Here is a 21,578-nt window from a genome sequence, read left to right as displayed (position 1 = left end):
GTCTTCCCAGGCTGAATTATAAAGGTAGAAGCTACTGTTCACGCCCAGGCTTCTCTCTCTGCTCTGGGCCACAACGTGTTTGAATGGACAGTGCTGCTGGCCTCTTTGAAAAGCAGTTACCTCAAATGGTGTTCTTCCTCTCATTGGAAAAAAATGTCTAAATGTGTAAGCTATCAGAGCAGGTGGACAGCCAGATGTCTAATCATGCACCAGGGTTTGTTACTGCTGTTTGATTCATCCTTATGGCAAGGAGAAGAATCAGACTTGGCTGAGGACATCTGCTTGTCTAAAAGACTCAAACTCACTTGTTATGTCTCAAGTGTTTAAACTAGTTAAGAGAACACTGAAAAATGAGCTGAACCCTTTCCAAATTGTGGATTACAGAATCTCTGTGACAAGAATTGCCCTGCGCTTACCTTCTGCAACTCCTGCTGTACATTTTCGCGTGCAGTAAGACTGAACATAACAGCCTCAACCTCACACCCTTTACATCATGGAAATTCCTACCGCCTTGTTTCCTCATCCCCTTTAGTAAAAATAATAAAACTGTGTACAAAAAGTGTTTTTATATAGTAAATGTGATTGAAGTGTAATGAGCACCTTTTTGTTTTTTTGTAATCTTAAGTGGAAACTTGTTGAGTGTCTGACTTATTTCACTTCTCCAAACCACAGAATGACATCAGCATGAACATGGTGTTACAGGACAAATATTATCACATCATGTTGCAAACTGACGACTCAAGTAACTTAAAGGAAACCAAAGCAACATATCATAGTGGACTTTTATCCGGATAGAGTTTGCTTTTGCAGTTGTTGGTGATGGCACTAGGTACAAGTCGGGATCATCAGGTTATAAGGATATTTTTGTGGTGTAACTCCTTAAAAACTATGTATAGTCACTGCATCCAGCTGTTGTTCTCCAAGTGATAATTAGTGAGCTTTAGAGGCTGTTAAGCATTATTTATTCTAGTTCCTTGAAAGCCATGCTAGCAGTTTCCCCCTGCTCTCAGTCTTTAAAGGGACAATTACCCTCAAAATAAAAAAAGACATATTTTACCTTTTACCTATGCACTATTTACTATCTATCCACTAAAGATTGTTCAAGTTTGAGTTGATCAGTGTTGGAGATATTGGCCATATAGATATCCTATATATTAGGAGTAGACTGTCCCTTTGGTGAGGTATCTGCCACCTGGCTCCATCATAGTACATAATATCAGAGCCATTTCAAAAATGTTCTTTAAAACATTTTTTAATGACTTTATACAACAAGTACCAACTACAGATCACATGTGCAGTCCAAGTATACCAAAGGAGGAAGCTAAGCTGACAGTCAGGTCAGGATCCACCTGTGATAAAGCATCTAGTCATCCGCCGTAAACCACACAGACATGATGATTCTCCGAAGATTGGAATGAGGCCTAAGGAGGCATCTTAGTCATGGCAAAATCATGTCTCGAACAGATGGTCACCTTCCTCTCCCCTTCATCCTCTTCATCTACGCTTTCCCTCCACCTAACCTCGGGTTAGATAATGATGGGGCCACCCTACTTTCCCACAGCCTCCAACAGCTGCATGGCTGTGGCTCATTAGGAACTGGTCAGTAATCAGCCGCCTCATTACCAACATGGTGGCCCCCTCAAATGCCTTCGTCGAGAGAAATCTCCCCCCTGACAGTCGGAGAGGGCAAAACCACTTCAGGCTATGTGGGCTGGACACACTGTTATTATGTGGGTGCTAAGCACAAAATGCAGTGAACCAAATATCAAATGTGCAATGTCACACAAGATAAAATCTTGTTGCAACAACTTTACGCAATGAATGTATTGCAACAGTCTAACTTCCTATTGAAAAGGAATGTCGTTGTTTTTCAGGGTCTTCCATTATGTCTCAAGCTGGGTGTTATTTTACTAAATCATGTTAACTTATATGTTTCATACTGTAACTGTTTTCAGAGAAAGAAAAAGCAAGTTTGCTTTTTGTTGTCCTTCACAGCTGAAGCTGATAAATCTGTTGATGATCCCGCCGAGACTGCAGCTCTGGTTTCTCCTCCAGACAGCGCTGAGGACAAACCCAAAGAGGAAGCTGTTGAGCAGAGTCCCCCTCCACCTGTGGAGCTGAGTGTGGAGGAGAAAACTGATGACGAGGGCGTCGTCTCCAACAAGACCTCTGTGGAATCGCTGAAGGAGACAAATGAGAACAACAGCAACAGTGCTGACTTCAGTCAGAAGAAAGGTTGATATTTAAAGTTTGTCATTGTCATTCCTTGTACCAACTGAGACACAAAGATTAGACTTATCTGCAGATTATATCATATGTCTTTATTTAATAAGGATTGAAAGAAGCAGTATCCCATACTGTACTGTTTTGTTACATTTGCTGTAGACCTGCTTGATGGTTAAGAAACAAAGGACCCAAACTCAAGGAGTACACTTGAGAGCTTCAAATTGATATCAGACATTGAATATTTGTTGAAAGTTACGGCCGGAGAATTGACGGCATTGAGGCATTTGCTGAGACACCGAGTGACACAGACCCTGCCCAAACCAACTCTGAAGTTCTCTTCCCCTGTCCCTCATACGTAATCACTCCCAATTCATAATCAAAATGATACTAGAAGATGCTGCATGTTGCGTCCAAGAAAAGATTGTTTCATGGTCATGTCTAAGACACAGCTGTGGTGGCAGCCCAAGTCTGTGTGATCATACCGGTAGAAACAACTCTCCAAAGGCCGTTTGCCTGAGCATGTTAAGAGAGGATTGACAGGAGAGGTAAAGGCTAAAATAATTAAAATAAAAAACTAGAGCCGAAATAAATATATTCCTCATCAATAAGAACATACAATTAGGCAGTCTTTCACTCTTTCTAGGCATATTGTGTACAACTGCAATTGCTTGGAAATTCACAGTCATGGGCAACATCAAATGTAGCAATCCGGTGCAAGATCATAAGCACGCATCCAAGAGGAAGCAAGCAAAAATGGTGTACACAAAAATAGCAAGGCTCTGGCTAGAACCCTAACTCTCAATGAACCTTGGAGAGAGGGACACATTTGAACGATGTGTTTACAAACCGCAACTAACACATCCTACTCACTGCCAGTAGCGTGGCGTGGGAAAAAAATTAGGGGAAGCCAATAATACGTCCTTTCTTTTGGGTCAGGGGTGTGGTGGTCAATGTAATAACGTAACCAGATGAGTGATAACAGCACCCGGTATCATTTTACACACATTTGTATCAGATGCAGGACTTACACACGACTGTTATCTAACCGACAGGTCCGCACGCACTCTCCAGCCGAAACTCTAATAAGCATTCATTCACAAACTAAATCAGGAGACCTTTAACGTTTTACGTCCGATTCGCTCCTTTTTTCCTCGCTGTACACAGCTCCAGTTTGGGCATCGGCCTGTCATCAGATTGTATTTGTTGTTGCTGCTGTAGCGGAAGTTTAGTACAATTATTTTTGATGAAATACTCTAAATCTCCACCCTCCATAATTGCACTTGCTTCAGTTGCTTGCTACTTTCTAACGGCGGTGAGAGTGATGCAGTGACGCTATCTATCTTCTATCGATTAGATTTATGATTCGAAAATTATAAAAGTAGGGTAGACATGTGGATATTATCCGACTGAACAAAACTTGCATTTATCTAACAGGTTCGTTTTCCACTGACCTTATTTCGAGCTATTTTCCTAAATCCTATGGAGAAATCCCATTGCTTTTTTGTCGAGGGAAACCGAGAGCAGCTTACTTCCGAATTTTAGGATGCGTCACTGCAACACTAAATTGATGCGATTTGATTGGATTGTGAGGCAAGGGAAGCCAGTCGCCTCTGGCTTCCCTTGGCATGGCCCTGACCAATCACAGGTTGGCAGGGGCATCACGTGAGCCTCATCTGATTGGTCAATCCCTTTTCACCAAGGGAAGCCAGATTCGGCTGGCCTCCTCTCGCAACAGTGAGTGCAATCTACTGTTTCACCATAACATCTAGAGGGGCGCTGTTTCACTCTTTGTAAAATACTCAATGAGAATGGGGGAGAGACGGGCCGGCAGCAACCGGCAGCAACACACAGCAAAGGAGAATTATCGAAACAAAACAAAGTGTTTTTATTTATTTATTTAAATTATAACTACAATCCGAAAAACAGGGGAAGCCTGGCTTCCCTTGGCCTCCGGGAGAAAACGCCACTGCTCACTGCACCCATATTAGAGATAGCACATGCTGTATCTTCTCCTTACTGGCTGTAAAATGACTTGGTGGTACTATTGATTGACTAACTCTTACTGTAAAATGTGAAGAAACTAATCAGATCACATTGCAAACTTAATAAACATTTGTAAACACTCCACTGTTAAACCCTTGCTTCTTTCTAACAGATTTGAAGAGAAACAACATCGTCTGGGACGTTCCTCTCGAGTGTCCGGTGTGAGATATCCACCTCTCTGACCATGTGCCGTTCTTCAGGAAATCGGTAAGACTCACTAAGTGGCCAAGCGCTCTGCTGCTGCTGTACTGCTCAACCAGCTCAGGTGTTCATAAGCAAAAGAAAGAACATCATGCAATGCAGGTCTGCAGACCTTATTTACTGTGCAGGAGTACAGCTCCCTTCCTGAATTAAGATATTAAAAATAGAGGAGCTATTGCCAGTGTGTGCATATCCATAAAACTGTAAATCAAATTGAGTGTGGCGTCCAGTAGTTTATTAATACACGATGAAAGCTGCACCCATAAACTGAGCCTCCCTGCCTGTTCAAAATGTCAGTATTACAACATAAATATATCATTCAGACGTTTTATTGCTTTTATAGTTAATTAGTTTGATTTGATTTGTGTGTGTTACGTACCTTTAGTTCTATCAGCAATGACATAATCTCAAGGTCCACTTAAAAGCTTATTTCATGTTTTAACTATGTCATGTTCTCCATCTTCATTATGAGGTGGGCCAAGCTCGGCGTTTAGGTGATGACACATGATGACAACTGAGCAAACTCAATCCGACTATGAAGCGGACATTGAGTTTAGTTTTCTTTTATTTAAAAGTAATATGTAACCATTCTGCACTTCAATGTCAGAGATTAGTACTGTAGGTATTTTTTCTCTCGTTATGTACTAAAATCCTCCCAAATATTACAACGATTAAAAAAACTATTTTCATTCAATCTTTTGGCTCATCTATAGGTTCAATTGTTGTAAATAATTATGAAAAAAGCGGTTGCTCCAAACCTCCTCTGGTTCCTCCTGCTCTCTCTGCCACTGATGGATGAGATTCCTCTCACACGAGTACTAACACGGGTCCTCTCAGTCTTATCATCATGTGCTTCAGGATGTAAGGCTACATCTGCACCTGCACTGCCTCTCTCTTCCTATCTGCTCAGAAACACTCAGGGCCAAAAGCTTGAGGCCCGAGGAATTCACACCACTCTAAACAGCTGATGATAAGCTCACATCTGGGAGGTGTTAGCTGTCACGGATCATCTCCGCTCGCACAAAAACACCAGCTTCAGAAATAAGCATCTCATTTGAATTCTCTCTAAATACCTGTGCACGTAGAGATTCTTCAAGCTATCTAAAAGGATAACTGTGACATCAAATGATAATATAAATTGTTATCATCGATAGATCTGTGATGTGATCATCAGCTGACAAAAATGTCACTAGAATATGTGTTTAAGTACTCCTTTGATACAGCAGATGTTTTGAGTTGTCATAGTAGGAAAAGCAGAGGTGTTACCGATAACAATACGATGGCTCTCCTCTATGAAGTGTCTCATTTTCAAAGTGTGACAGTGAGCGAGAATTCACAATACCATGACCCTGAAACAGAAGCATCTGAAGGGAAATTATCCATTATTCCTCTGATATTTAACACCTTACTACTGTTAAAGAGGCCCTAGTATGCTCTGTGTGGTTAACCTTTCCTGTAGTGTGTTGTATAGGTTTGTGTGCATGTAAATGGTCTGCAAAGGCTAAAATCCCAAAGTTCCCTCCAGAGGGAGTTTCTCTCCCACACATCCCCCCAGCCCCCCTACCTGAAACGCCTCCATTGGACTCCTTTGTTTTCTTCTGTAACATAGTGATATCATTACATAACACTAACACTTCTATTGGCTAGCGCTCCAACACATTGTACATGATAGGTTAATGGGCGTGAAATCTCTAAGCGTTTGACCAATCACCACAGAGCAGAAAAGAGGTGCTGCAGAAAGGCAGTATGAGAAAAATAAAGACTTTTGAACATTAAAGCATGTAAACATGTCACAGTTGAGGCACAAAATACGAATATGAACCTGAAAATGCGCATTATATGTCTTCTTTAACATGAAAAGAGCTAAATATAGTTAGGCAACAACATTACTATGATATAAAAAACATCATTTTTTGCCTTAAATTACTCTTGCATTCATGTACACATTGTTTAATATAATGGTATCTTCTAGGGGTGTAACGGTACACGTACCTAAATTATTCGGTACGGGCCCTTCGGTTCGGTACACGTGTGTACCGAAGTGTACCGTACGAATATAACGTTAAACGTAAAAAATTGAGAACGTGAACAACTTTTTGGAAGTAATCTCAGGTGCTGCGTCGCAGCATTCAGAGTAATTTGCTCACATTGGGTTCAACGCGTCATAGAGCGACCAAGTCATTTAATTGGACGAGAGGCATACTACGAGAGCTGGTCACAGGGATGCGTTCAAATTTAGTCAGTAATTTGAGGAACTGTCAAAATGGCGAACGCAGATAAAGTTGAGCTCGAAAATCCTCCAGCATCATTGAAGTCTCCGGTTTTGGAACATTTTGGTTTCGCAGTTACGTACAAGGATGACGGACAAAGACAGGTGGACCGTACCAAAGCTGTTTGTCGGCAATGTTCAACTAAAATTGGTTACGCGGATGGCAATACATCAAACTTGCACACTCATTTGGAAAGGCATCACCCGAACGTGAATATCACCGGTACCAAAAGAAAAAAGACTGAAGTGCAAACCCAACTCCCGCTAGCATTTAAGCCTCCACCACTCGCAGAGAGTTCAGACCGAGCCAAAGCTATTACAAACGCCAAATATCCTTATGTTGCCATGTTAGCACAGCGCTACCTGGTAGGCCTGCACGATTTGGGGAAAAAATCTAATTGCGATTTTTCTGACAAATATTGCGATTCGAATTGCGATATTTGTTTTTAAGCGACCCAACGGAAGTTTATTGTAAAATGCGGCCAGAACTCCGGCTAGGAAGGTCGTATCAACGTGCTTCCGTCTCTAGCACCCCCGCAGCCCGAGCTACGAGTGAAAAAACTAAACTTACATGAAACTTCCGTTGGGTTGCTTTAAAGTCAAGCTTCAGTTTAAGATTCACCCTGTAATAGAAACACGTGATGGAGCAGTACTAACCTGACTCAGAAACCATCTAGGAAAGCCATTTGGAAAGGGCAGGCACTTTCAAAAGCACTTGGCAGGTGATTGGATCAATCTGTCTATCACCTTCTATCATGGGCTACTTCTGATTGATTAACAATGATTGGTGTGAAAAAAAGTTAAAAAAAATCGCAGGCTTTGCGATTTGATAATCGCATCATTTCAAATCGCGATTTCGATTTAAAATCGATTAATCGTTCAGCCCTACTACCTGGCTGTATCTGCTACCGGTGCGCTCTCTCTCTCTCTCTCTCTCTCTCTCTCTCTCTCTCTCTCTCTCTCTCTCTCTCTCTCTCGCTCGATCCACACACACACACACACACACACACACACACACACACTACACACACACACACACACACACACAGAGCCGAGCTTTAATGAAACACAGAGACCCAGACGTAATAGTACTGTATCATATTATTTTCGAATCAATAATTTTTCAATTTATGATTTTTTTTTTTTATATAACCATTTTTCCTCCTGGTCTCTCGCGCCCCCCACCCCCCCCCCATGGCATGCCTCTGCGCCCCCCACTTTGAGAACCACTGCCCTAGCGAGAGGGTGTTCTCCACAGCAGGAGACATTGTTAGTGCCAGCAGATCTGCCATTTCAGCAAGCAATGTGGACAAGTTCATCTTTCTTTAAACAACATGAAAATACAATGAGAAGCAAGTCCTAATGTCAAGCTGGCTGCTTAGGTGCTAGTACAGTACAGTTCAAATACAGATTATTTCAGTTCATCGAAATGCTGCACCTTAATGTTTATTTTATTATATTTTGTATTTATTTGAGTGAATACATTATTCACAGTTTAATAATAATTAAAATATATATATATATATTTTATGTTTTGTGATAATTTGTTCTGCTGTACCGAAAACGTACTGAACCGAACCGTGACCTAAAAAACCGAGGTACGTACGGAACCGAAATGTTTGTGAACTGTTACACCCCTAGTATCTACTGTAGATGTGACAATACTCCTTTACTTGCCCCAAAACACGTTCTTAATATTAATAGAGACACATGCAATTATATATTTTGGATGAACTCAAATTTAAAGTTATTCGAAAGCAGAAGGTTTTTTTTAACCTTTGTTTCAGGTATTTGGCGCTCTCTAATAATAGTATTAGTCTGCCTTCAAAATAACAGTAAACACTTATTGTAAAACAATAAGTTACACAATTTGAAAGAGACATAAGAGGAAAGGAAAAAGTGAACACTCCTTCCCACCTGGTCTGGGAAGTGATGAGAAAGCTGGACACTGAAGTTGAAAGGCTACTCATCATTCTGCAGTCGTGGATAATGGATATTAACTGACAGGTCATAAACTAAACCAGCATAATTAGACCTGAGACTGCACTGTGTTATTTTCCAGTCAGAGCCCAGCTTTCATGTTTGATGGCTAATGTTGGAGGAAACAGTCTGTCGGCCCGGGATGAGTATTTCACAGCAAAGAGGAGACAGGTGAAAGAGAGTGACAAAGGTAGATTTAACTGTGAGAGACAAAAAAGGCGAGTAGTTAGCTTGAAGCAACTTGTTTTATTTGCAGCAGCTCTTCTTGGAAAGGGGCTTCTGGTTCAGAGACAGGTCATGGAGCTGAGGAGGGTCCCAGACCTGAAGCTGAAGATTATATTCTTGTTACCCATCAGGCATTAGGACCATAAAATAGACATTATTCTCTGCCATTCATTGATGTATCCCTGGGCGAGATACTTAACCCATAATTGCTCCATGACATGGCCAACGGTGAGTGAGTGTTTGTGAATGTTAGTTTTCTGCCTCTGTTTGAACGGGTGAATGCTGATTTAAGTTGTGGATTGTAAATAAGTATATTTACTTAAGTACTATACTAAAGTACAATTTTGAGGTACTTCAGTAACACACAAATAATCATGAATTATAATCAATATTGATATAAAAGAGGTTATTTTTGAAAATGGCCATTTTGCATTACCAATCAGAAACAGAAACTTTATTGTTTTTTGTTTTTTTTGTGTCAACCTACTTTATTGCCAAGTAGGTTGACACATACGAGGAATTTGCCATGGTGTATTTGGTGCATACATAAACAGTCAAAGAAGATAAATTGTAAGAAAAGGACCATCAAATAAAACAAGAATAGGAGCTCTTCCCTGGTGAAAGAGATCGACGTTCTGTAAAGCCCGCGTCACACTGTCCCGAAATTGACACACGATGGACACACGATAAAGGAAATGTTCAAATTCGGCTCTGATCGTAGCAACATCGGGCCATTCGTGAGGACATCTTAAGCCATCGTATGACCGCCGGTAGAGTTTCTCAGGCTCCGGCAGCAACTTCGTGTGCGGCAACTTCGTAAGGCACTCGTGAGGGCATCTTGTCAAATCGTGTCATCTTCGTGTTATCATCGGTGCATTCACCCTCACTCTAATCGGGGCGAATGCTTGATGGCATCGATGATAACAAGATGCCCTCACGATGGCCTTACGAAGGGCAAAATTGACACACGAATTCAACACGAAAATGAACCTTCGCAAGGTCCTTCGGCAATTTGTTGGCATGCCAAAGATTTTGCCACTGCTCACGAAGTTGCTGCCGGAGCCTGAGAAACTCCACCGGCGGTCATACGATGGCTTAAGATGCCCTCACGAATGGCCCGATGTTGCTACGATCAGAGCCAAATTTGAACATTTCCTTTATTGTGTGTCCATCGGGTTGTTTTATTGCACAACAAAATCATGTAAACATATTATGTAAATAACCCAATTTGTGTTCTGTGAAACTGAAAAGGATATATTATTTTGAAGGCGAGTTGACAGAAAGTTGTTGTTGCTATGGAAACAACATTACGGAGAAAACTTAATATCTTCTACATATAAAGACGGATTAAAGTAAAGAACAAAGTCTGAAAAATATCAGTAGAGTATCATAGTACTTTAACATAATTGTTTTTGTTACTTGCGTTGCAGTTGTATGTCTTAAATGTAATGTAAATGTTGCCTTTGTGTGTAGTTCGGGGCCATCGTCGTGCAAAATTCACAATTCCATATTCGTGTGTCCATCGGGTGTCAATTTCGGGACAGTGTGACGCAGGCTTATGTAAACACACTAAATAACACATTAAAGAGTGCACCAAAACACCAGCAGCAATCGTTTTTGGTGCTTTAAGTATTTTTTGAATGTTTATACTTTTGTACTTGTGAAAAAAAATTGAATGCAGGACTTTCACTTGTAGCAAAGTATTTCTAAACTGTGGTATTTTACTTCAGTAAAATATCTGAGTACTTCTTCCACCACTGTTTAAAAGCGTAAAATGCATTTACCTTAAACAAAAATGTATGATTTAAACATCTCATTTGACTCTTCAGATTTTTCTCTCCCGCTTTCCAGTCATAGCAGAAGTAGTAATTTCCTTGTACGACATTGCAGGTGTAAACCCAGATTAATGGGTGTGCACGATGACAATGGTGCATGTGGTGAAGGCAGGCTCGGTATCTCAGTAATAACAGTGAAGAGGAGCTTCCTGCTGGTGAGGTTTGATGTGGTTCAGACCTGGGCAACTTTACAGGAGGGAGGGCACTGTCGGAAAACGCAGACTGAAGAAAACAGCTGGTGGAGGCTGGCTCTGCCCCTTCCTCTCAGGACTTCCTACCACAAAACATCAAGTTTTGGTCCAGAAATTGAAAACTTTGAAAAGTCGTAAAGGTAGCTATTAGTCATGGATCATTAGAGGGCTTTGTCTGGGGTATGTGCAGTACATGCAGTTTTGAGGCTGTGTCATCACTTTTTTCCTGTGAAGATGTTTCTTTTTAACTTAAACTATTAAAGTAGGCTTTATTATAGATGGAGAAACGTTTCTGTTGTATTGGGTATACAAAATGGATTCAAAATGTTCAATTCATAAGTGTGAAATATATATATTTCTTACAAACAAGGTACATTACTCCCAAAGTAATGTAGACATGTATGTGCTTGCAGCTGAAAGTGTAGAGGGGCTCTTTGATGGCACTTCGTGTTACTTTATTCAGTGTTTATAGCACATGGAAAGCATAATGTCAAGCCCTCAATGCTTTCAAGTTGACTCAACAATAAGTCAGTGTCATTCAGCATTAAGATAAGAGGATTAGTCACAGAACAGTGAAAAGTGTTTCCTTAAGCAGTGTTCTTGAGTAAATACGACCTTAAAGACAAAGATAATTTGATAATCACTAGTTTCATAAATAAACTTCACATGTAGCGTTTGATTGTATTCTCCTCAGTGTTTTGGGATATACAGTCATACTCTCACACACACTTTCATCCTGGCAAACACACATCAGCAACCATTCATTAAGATGCATTTGGTTTGTTTAAGTTAATCACTGTCAACTTACAAAGCTCTGTGAGATGATATACAGAAACTTTTATGTATACTTTACATAAAAGAGTTATTCATACAAGTCACAGTTACAACAAAATGAATAGAAAGGAAACTATAAATGAGTAAACTGAAGAGGCGGTTGGTGTGGGAATCGTTTTGGACAAGATGCACAAATAAAAAAAAGGGTCACTTCCACTTGTTAAACCTGCAATAAGAAAAACATTTGTAACAGTCATTCCAGGCATACAAGGGACCCTTAACAAACAACACATAAGGAATAAATCTGTCAGTGGACTTTGGCTTTTGGCCTTTGACTTCTGAGAATGCCATTCCCTTTAAAGTCCTGTCAATATATAATAAACACCGCAAGGTAACAAATTGTTGTTTTCTTAACAAATTAGATTAGTTTGTTTAAAATTGAAAGCCTTATGAGGTCACAAGATTAACATTTTCTTGTGTTTGAATGACTGTATGTTCGCCTCACACGTTTGCTTCCCGTCTCCTGCCTCTATTAAAACCATAGGCTGTGTGCTCTTCCTGCTTTGCTTCCTTGACCTGTAGAGGCTTCTGGGTGAAGTTCTTTCCAAGGGTCACAGGTCAGAGAATCCTAATTAAAGGGTTCACAGTGACTGCAGGAGAATAATGTGTCCTCAATGTCAGAGTCAACTGGCCCACATTCTTGGCCTGTCATTTAACAAGTCTCTGCAGAATTTGATGTGCAGCGGCTGCTGTGATGATGTGTGGAGTAAACCAGGAAACATTTCAACAAAGACATGACAGGACCTGAAAAAAATGTAAACAATATTTCTGAAAAACATCAAGGGAAACATGAAACATTGCTTACTGTCAGGCCTAAATGTCCCGTTACAGTAATTTTCCTTTGCCACGTTAGAGTTTGATTTATATTCCACTCTTAATACGTTTTTCTGAACCAAAATGCTTAACAAAGACAGACATAGGAATATGAAAATGAAAATAGATGAAAAAAATGCTTTAAAACAAATTCAAACCGATGTTTATTCGAGAACCATTTAAAAAAAAGAACTTTATTCAAGTTGATTTCTTGACACACACAGGTGTTTAGAAGCAAGGTAAAGTGAGTGGTCCCTTTTCAAATCTTACTTGTACTTTCCCTGACCACCATCCTTATATTTTAGGACATGTCCAATTATGCGAGGCATTGACCTTTCCTATTTACACTATAGGCATTTTACAACTGGAGTGACACATTTTCTAGATTCTTCCTTTGTACTCCAGTCCATACTTTGGCAGGTGCCATGCAAAACATTTATAGGGCTTAATTTACACCACGCCGCACCACTCTCAAAGAAGTAAAATGGGGGATGGTGGGGGTCACATAGTGAAAACAATTTGTAGAGATGACAGAAATAGATTCAGCACGATGTAGAGTCACAGCGGGGTAGTTGATAACCATCACACCCTCGACATTTTGTGATTTATTAAACGTGTTGCCTCTATTCTTCCTATTGCTTTGTTCTTTTTTGCAAGTCTCTGCGAGCAAAGACTTTGGTTAGAACTTATCATCTGTTAACAAGCTGACATATTTCCTAACAATTTGCTAGTTGTCACTTAACACAAAATGGGACTAAGGCTGATGGGAAGGTCGTTAGTTTTGCAGATTTGGTTATAACCGAAAGTATTGAACACATTTTGAGCCAGTCTTTCAAGCAGATCAAATAGAACATCTATTTAACTGAATAACATTACATTACATTGTATTTATCCGACACTTTTATCCAAAGCGACTTACAATAACTGCATTCAACCAAGAAGATACAACCTTGAAGAAAACAGAATCCTATAAGTACATCAGGTTTCATAGAGCCAACACATTTCAAGTGCTACTCAACTAGCTTTAGATAAGCCAGTGCTTTGTTAGTATATAAGTGCTTTGTTTTAGTAATTTTATTGCTCGAGGTAGAGTCGAAAGAGATGAGTTTTCAGTCTGCGCCGGAAGATGTGTAGGTTTTTGTGGAATAAGCAAAAACTTCTATTCTTCTAGTAGTCACCAGAAGAAAAATCCAAAGTTACTATAACTCACCCTCTACAAACCTACTGACCGACTGATCTACCTGGCAACAAGCCATCTCAAAAAAGATAAACACAGTATGAAAATGCAAATGCTTTCATGTCCATGTGCCAAGATCCCCAAGCAGCTTACTCTCAATGACCTGCAGCTCCAAACCCCATGAGGTCTTCAGTTGTAGGGTCAGTTTCCTCTCATCTCGGCCTCTCTGCAGGCCGGTTTAGACATTCTTGGCCGGGCTTTGTGCAGTTGGCAGCGCTGCTGATCAGGAGGCCTGCTGACAGACGGACCTTCATTCACCTGCTGGTATCGCCTCCGGCATCGACTCCACATTCCTCAGGCAGTGTCAAACTGTCAGAGTAACACCATGGCTTTATAACATCGCCGTCTATCATCTTTCACACACAGTTTAAACTTTAAAGTAAACTCAGGTGATATCTCAGGTGATGCAGAATGCAAATTCCCCCCAAAAGTTCAAACTTCCTTAAAAGTTATCCTTAAAGGGATAGTGGAAATCCCCGAATTTTGGGTTTAACTTATGTATTTGTATTAAAAATAAGCATAATAAACAATTTTTTTTAATTTCATGCGCCTAGTTTCATTTTATTTTCAATTTTACTGCGCCCTCTCAATGAAACGAAATACTTCGGGAATCGTCGGGAATCTTCGGGTGATGACGAGAGCAGAGGAAGACGGGCACAAACAATGGCGGACATTCAATAGCATTTGCATGTGAATAGCCGACCTTTATTATGGTGAATAGATGTGTTTTGTATGGCTGTAGTGCGACAGCAAATGCAGAGAATGGCGTATCGACTCATGCGTTTCCAAGAAACCCAGCCATTCGTCGTCAGTGGGTGAAATGTGTTCAGAAATGTTCACTATAGGTAATACTATAAGACGGCAATACTTTATACCGAGTATATTGCCATAAATATGATGATTGATTATCAGTAAAAAATTCTACGTGACACAACGACATTGGATTAACCTTGAGATGCGTTTTTATTCCGTTGAACACAACTTTTGATCACAAATCAAAAAAGGGAAGACGTAATTATTGTAATATTTTTGGAACCGGATGTTGTTTACTTTCTCTTTTCTGGCTGATAGCTCCAGGAATTCGAGGTCTTACAGTGATGACATTACATGTGTGGAGTCTCAGCTTTAAATCGTATATCTTGTTTGTGCAGTTAAGATAGTAATAAGGGCATTTCTACCGTGTGTTGTGTGTAAAAAAGCGTTAGCATTAGTTAGCATTGTTTCGCTCAATGCTAATTCAAAGGCTTGGTATTACTCTTGTGTTTTTTCTAGCTAACAATTGTTCTTATTGTCAGTTAGCGGAGTTTCTTACCTTTAAAAGGGTATGAAACATTAATAGTTTCATAAATGTTAAGAAGCCCTGAGACATGTGAGAGGAAAAAAACTGTGGGAGGGGTCCACTGGGGGGACCTTCGGGATTAACTGGTTAACAATGATTAATATTTGTAAAGGCTACAGGTGATCTTAAGATGCGTGAGCTATGCTTAGGGACCTACCAGTCAAGATTATTTGTGCAGGGGTGCATCATTTGGCTCCTGGTCATCCTCGCCATTGCCCATGCCGTGAACCATCACCTCGGGCTCGGGCTCGAACAAATAAGGACGTAATGGTCCATCGTCTGGCTCAATATTCTCACCATCGTCGCTTACTGAACCGGATTCAGATTCAGTTCCTAAAACGACATTTTCGTAGGAAAGCCGAGAGGATGTTTCTGACTCGCTATCATCACTGGATACCTCGTACAATCCTTCTTCTTTGTCTGGTATATTTGCCCTTCCACGTTCATTCTGCATAGACGCCATAGTTTGTTATCGTATCGTCTTCCTGAGTTTTCGTCACTTCCGGTTTGGCTGAGTCGAACATTTCGTTTCTAAAAAACTTCGGGGAAGCTGCAATAAAGTGCTTCTAACATGCGTAAGGCAATTATTATATTTTTTTAATCAGGTGTGATTGTTTTGGTACGTAATTATGCTTGTATATAAGTTAAAACGAAACTATTTGAGGTTCCATTTCCACTATCCCTTTAACTTAATTTTCTTTTGGTTAGAACTTGATGTGGAAACCTTCATGAGGAAACAGTGAAGAATGGTTAGGTCTGTTTCTCTTTTTACACATATGTATTTAAAATAACAATTACAGTTAACAATTTGTAAGGGAATGTGAATGTCATCAAAGTTCAAAGCAACACAAACAAATGTGCAGGTTTCTGAAACTATGCATCATAATAAATTGATTTTGCCTGAGCAGTTTGATATTACTGATGCTGGAGTGACCGGCTCTTAAGCTGCCTACTTGCTTATATTTTTAACCCTAATGCAAACTCTAAACTAACCCTTTTTCTTGTCACAATTCGACAATTGAATATCAATCTCCATGTTGCTTTTTGCTTTCAAAAACATCCCTCATTCTAGATCAGCAAACTTAACCTTGGAGTAATCAATCCGTCAGATCTGATGCAATTTATCGTTCCAGTTGTTCGGACTTCTGCTTTTGTGTATGCCCGTTGACATGTCAATAGGCCCAATAACAACATTTATCACCTCACAAAACACAGTTCAGTTCTGTCAGAGATCACCTATATGTTTTGCTGCGGACATTAAAGTGAAATCAAGATTAAAATGTCTTAATCTTTTTCCTCCACATGGGGCTCTTAGGAACTTCTTGTATTCTGAGATGCCAAATTAAGTAAAAGAATACACAAAATAACTTATTGAAGCTAACATTGTTTTCACAAAGTATGATTGTTTTTACGGGTTATTTGCTAGTTTTCTCTACATGGGTGACTGAAAAGGAATAACATCCTTACATGGGATTCAGTTGAGCATTTTCTTGCACAATACCAAATCCCTCGTGGAATGCCCCATCTTTCAGCAGCAGGGTTTCACTTTAGCGGCTAACTAGGCTCCACAGATCCCTATCTATCCCTGTGGCTAAACTCAGCATAGCTGTATAGACTAAGATCAATGCAGAGTCTTACCTGCAACCTGAGCCTCAGTGGTCACATTACTGGCCTTAAACCAAACTCCTTTATATTGGATGCAGTTCAGATTAACTCGGGTCAAATCTGAGAGAACAAAATTCTACTTTGAAATATACGATTTGGCTTGAATGATTGTCAAAGTGCAATAGAGCGGTTAAGTGCTCTAAAACCTGTTGAAAGAATCAGCAGGTTGTTTTTAATTGACGGCTCCTGAGAGTAAAAAGTACCAGAAATAGCAAATGATGCATTTATTTAGACAACTATTTGGGATTCCACTTTAAAATATAAAATGTGGCTTGAATGAGTGTCAAAGTGCAAAAGAGCAGTTACTGTACATGCCATTTAATATATTGAAGGAATCAGCAGTGCTTTTTGAATGGAGGCTTGTGAGAGTAAAAAGTAACAGAAATAGCCAATTTTATATTTATTTAGACAAATATTTGGATAGGTCTAAAGATTTACTCTCCCTGTCCTCAAGCCCGCCTTAACCTGCCATCAGGCCCTGGGTCTGATAGGTTTTGTAGGCCCCCTATTTAAACAACAAATCAAAGTCATTTATAGCCTCGGCAGGCTCTGTGATCACACACACACACACACACACACACACACACCACTAATTGAGCACCATGAACAGCAACATATGGCCTCAATGCCAGGTATCAGTAGATGAGAATGATCCTTATCTCCGGTGGATTAACACGAACCTAGTTATGTAAAACGATGCACAACACATTTAAACCTGCAGGCTACTGGGAATCAATGAATAGTGCAGAATTGCCTTACCTCTTTAGCAGTGCTTCCGAAAAATCCTTTATGATGTTCTTAAAATCCATCTCACGAAGAATGTCATTCTCAATTGACATCAGTGTTAGGTTTCCTTTTCCGAGCGCCGCTCTCAAACTTTTTCTTCTCTGAAATTGTCTCCTAAACAACCTTCATCTGTCACTCAATAAATCGCAATTTGAATAAGTCACATGTGAAACATATTCTCATTCTGATTGGCTGTTAAGTGGTGCCCACTGTCTGTTACGGAGTCATCTCTGGAATCCATCGATCTGATTGATTAGCGGAGCAAATGATCAAAATACTACGGAGGGAAGATATTTTCGTTTGGATTACTGGTCTGGGGGAAGCTCGCGAGTGTGTGTGTGTATACGTGTGTGTGTTTGTGTATTTTTGCGTTTGTGTGTATTGTGTTTGTTTCCCAGGCAAAACACTCACGAGAAACACCGGCTGTTGTTATGCCTGCTGTGACGTCAAGTTACTCCGTTCTCCGCTTGTAATTATGCCGTTACAAGCTTCAAAGTTGTATTTATCATCTGAATTTGCCGAAACAAGTTTAATATTCTGAAAGCCAAGACTTTGTTTATTTGAAATCAGATGAAAGCAAACTGTAACAGACCCTGCCGTGTTATCTATGATTACTATACTCTTACATTCATAATTTCAGCGGAGGGAGGGGGAGCAGCGCTGTGGAACAGCAGAGTGGTGAGGGAGAGCTGTCTTCTTCCCTTTACAAGCTTCAAAAATGTATTTATCGTGTGATTTTGGAAATAAAAGTTTCATATTCTGAAAGCCAAGACTTTGTTTATTTAAAATAAAAAGATTTAAATCTTTTTTTCTTTTCTTTTTTTCTTGGCTCATGATAGGCCCCCGATCTCCGTAGGCCCCTGGGCTTCAGCCCAGGTCAGCCCGTTCATTAAGGCGGCCCTGCCTGTCCTGCTTTCACGTAACGCTTTTGTATCCTAACCTGATGTTAAGCATAAATCGCATCAACAGATGTGGAGCATGATTGTCAAGTGTCTTTTCCTTCCAACAGATGTGTCTCTGTGGAGGTCAAAGGCCATGGCAAAGGCCACATAAACATGGCCAAAGCAGAAGTTACAATAGGAAAAAGCAGGTGTTTGCAGGACACAAGTCTGTGGGACAGGAATCATGGTTTTCATTGTTTTGTGAACTTTTGTTTTCTTTTTCAGATTGACGCAGTGACCGCAGAGGAAAACATCGTATTGGCTGTCATCTCCTCCTTACACTCACATTTATTTTTTACAGAGCAGCTTTTTCAAAGTTAGTAGCAGCTGAGCTCAGCTTTTTGAGTATTTTACTGATAGTTGAATTTCTGTCTATTACAAAAGGTCAACATTTACTAGATGTATCATGGGTAAAACGTATTTACCATTTATAAACAGAAAACAAGTGGTCGATGATATGATATGATGTTATGGTAATGGATTTAATGTCTAACAGCATCAGTATCCAGCGTTAGAAATCTTATTAAATCAGTGTTATCTACTTATAAATACCAAAAAGGAAGCATTAAAGTAAACTGTTACTGGTACAACTTCACAATATGGTACAAATTGTTTTTATGGTGTTATTAGTGATTATGAATAGTTTAAAATATTGTATTGTACACAAATAAATGCTGTTATAATTCAATGTAAGTGTAAATACAAGCCTTGGCATATTCACTGCCAGCTCCTTAGCCAAAGACTTCTTTAGTGTGACTAACCTAGACTTTTTTTTCTCAAAATAACTTTTGGTATGTATTCATAAAGTATAATTAAATAATAACAATATAAAAGTACATAAAGAAGACGTGTTTAGGACTTTCATATTTAAATATAGTTAATAATGTTCTTGAATCAACTTAATATGTTATTTTTGTAGATGCTACATTTGGCTTTTCCATGGCATTGTAATTGAATTGTATTAAAGTTTTCATTGTGTTGAAACATTTCTGAAATGTTCATGTCCTTTGAATGTATTAAAGAAAAGTATTTTAAATGTCTCCCACATGTTTGTCATTATTTACCATCAGATTGTGCATAATAGTTGTGAACAATCTTGGTCTCAGAACCAAATTAATTCTTACCAACCAAATTAATGATAAAAGTGACACCAAAATAACTTTATAAACATCCCATAAAATCATGTAAGCTTTATAAATTTCGAAAGATATCCTAATAACTTTTCATCCATATGTTATTGATGTGAGAAAAAAAAAGGTTATCACCCTAATGTATTGTCTTTTAAATCACATCTTCCTCCTTTTACTGTAAGTGCAAACATGATCTCCAGGTGCAAACACATTTAGTTCAATGTGACAGTGTTAAAAGACAGGAATCCTCCAACAGTGTGCTGCACCCATTCAGGGGTCAGTATCCGGCTTTCTGATTTAGGACCCCATGTCTAGTAGTAGACAAGTAAGGTTGTTTATGATGCTAATTAAACCTTAAACTGAGGCTTAAAGGATGAATCATATTTTTATGGAGCTATTTGTTGCATTTCGTTCCCTGGGATTAAGATGAAAAAGCCTGCTATTTAACACACAATAAAGCAAAATTAACTGCTGTATGGGGTTTCCCATTACTTGCCTATATATATATGGATATATACTCCTGTTTAATTTCACAAGCCTTATAATATTTTTCTAATTTCCATGTACAGTGTTGCCCAGCATTTGGGTCTGATCCAGCAGCTATATCGAGCCTGTTTCCATGGGCTTCCGCTCTCCTTTAAAGTCTAGCGAGACTATATCAATCAGCCCGCAGGATGCTTTAATCCACCATTAAGCAGATGAAATGTTGCACTGAGCCTGCGGTGCAGCAGTGACGGCAGGAGAGGATCTAAACATTTTGGGCGTTCCCCTCAAACCTGACCGCAGTCATGGACACCCTGCACCAAACCATCCAGAGCAGCAGAACACAAACCTGTTCCTCCTCGGAACTAGATCCAAATGTCTCAGGTCTCAGTATCCTCTATTTATACGCTGTGTATATTTACAACAGGCCGGATGATTAGGATGCTAGCAAGAAGTGAGGAGAATGTAGGGGCAATCATCTTTGGCTATTCTAAGGAGACAAGAAGTTTATCAGGGGTGAGCCCCTCTCGGATGTCAGTTTGTTTTCTCAAAATCTAACAGTACTTCCCTGAGTTATTGCAGATATTTCTCAGTTGACCCTTCAAAAAATATATACAATTAAAAAAATGCTTGTAAGGAGCACTTATTTGAGTTTTTAAGAAGTAGGCGTGAGGATGAGGGTACATGTAGAAATAAAAATCACAAGAAACCTTCATCAAACTATATGTTTTAACCATTAAAATGCCCTTCTTGTTAAACTATATGTAACAGTATTTATGTTTCTGTTCAGTATAAAAGCTCTGATGCTGCAGACCTCGTCTGCACAACACCCTCTGTATGTAATTGTCTCCATGCACAAACACACAGATTTTGACAGTGATACACATCCACAGGTGTCCTGCACAGCTGGACTGAGCTGTTCATCAGCTGTATGAAATGTCGAGATGCTCTCAAGTGATAACGTTCAGAATGTGAAGAATGATGATAAAAACTGTTTGGAAACAGGAAAACATCCATTAAACCTTCTGTCAGTGTGCTAAATTGTGGAATGTTGCAATGATTTAGGTTTCAAATGTTTTTCTGTGCTTTTTCGAAAGAAAACATCAAATAAATTGTCTGAAGATATCATTTATTTATTTGTTATAGTTTTATACTATGTCAAAGAAAAGTTACATTTTATATCAGTTATCACTTTGCATATATTTCTTATTTACAGCCTGTGATACATTGTAGCCTAATAAACTGCATTTGATTTTTGCTCATTCCTCGTTTTGTTTTAATGTTGTATTTCTTTTTTGCTTGACACTAAGCCATGTTTTTTTTTGTTCAATTAATTGGCACATCGGTGATAGGAGCTAAATCTAATGTATGATAACATGT

General features: G+C 39.4%; 1 protein-coding gene across 1 annotated transcript; it reads left to right on the top strand.

Moving 5' to 3' along the window:
• Nucleotides 1–1,995: 1,995 nt before the first annotated feature.
• On the top strand, nt 1,996–19,625 carry si:dkey-27h10.2 (cell wall protein DAN4; the record flags this gene model as incomplete). Its single annotated transcript, XM_034231233.1, is given in 3 exon segments — nt 1,996–2,235; nt 4,382–4,476; nt 18,811–19,625. Coding segments are annotated over 2 exon segments (293 nt in total), but the record flags the coding sequence as incomplete, so codon positions are not given.
• Between the last annotated feature and the right edge of the window lie 1,953 nt (nt 19,626–21,578).

Source organism: Gymnodraco acuticeps, unplaced genomic scaffold, assembly GCF_902827175.1.
Source record: "Gymnodraco acuticeps unplaced genomic scaffold, fGymAcu1.1, whole genome shotgun sequence".
Classification (NCBI taxonomy): domain Eukaryota; kingdom Metazoa; phylum Chordata; class Actinopteri; order Perciformes; family Bathydraconidae; genus Gymnodraco; species Gymnodraco acuticeps.
The sequence above is the reverse complement of the archived record's forward strand: the minus strand, read 5'-3'. Positions and strand labels throughout refer to the sequence as shown.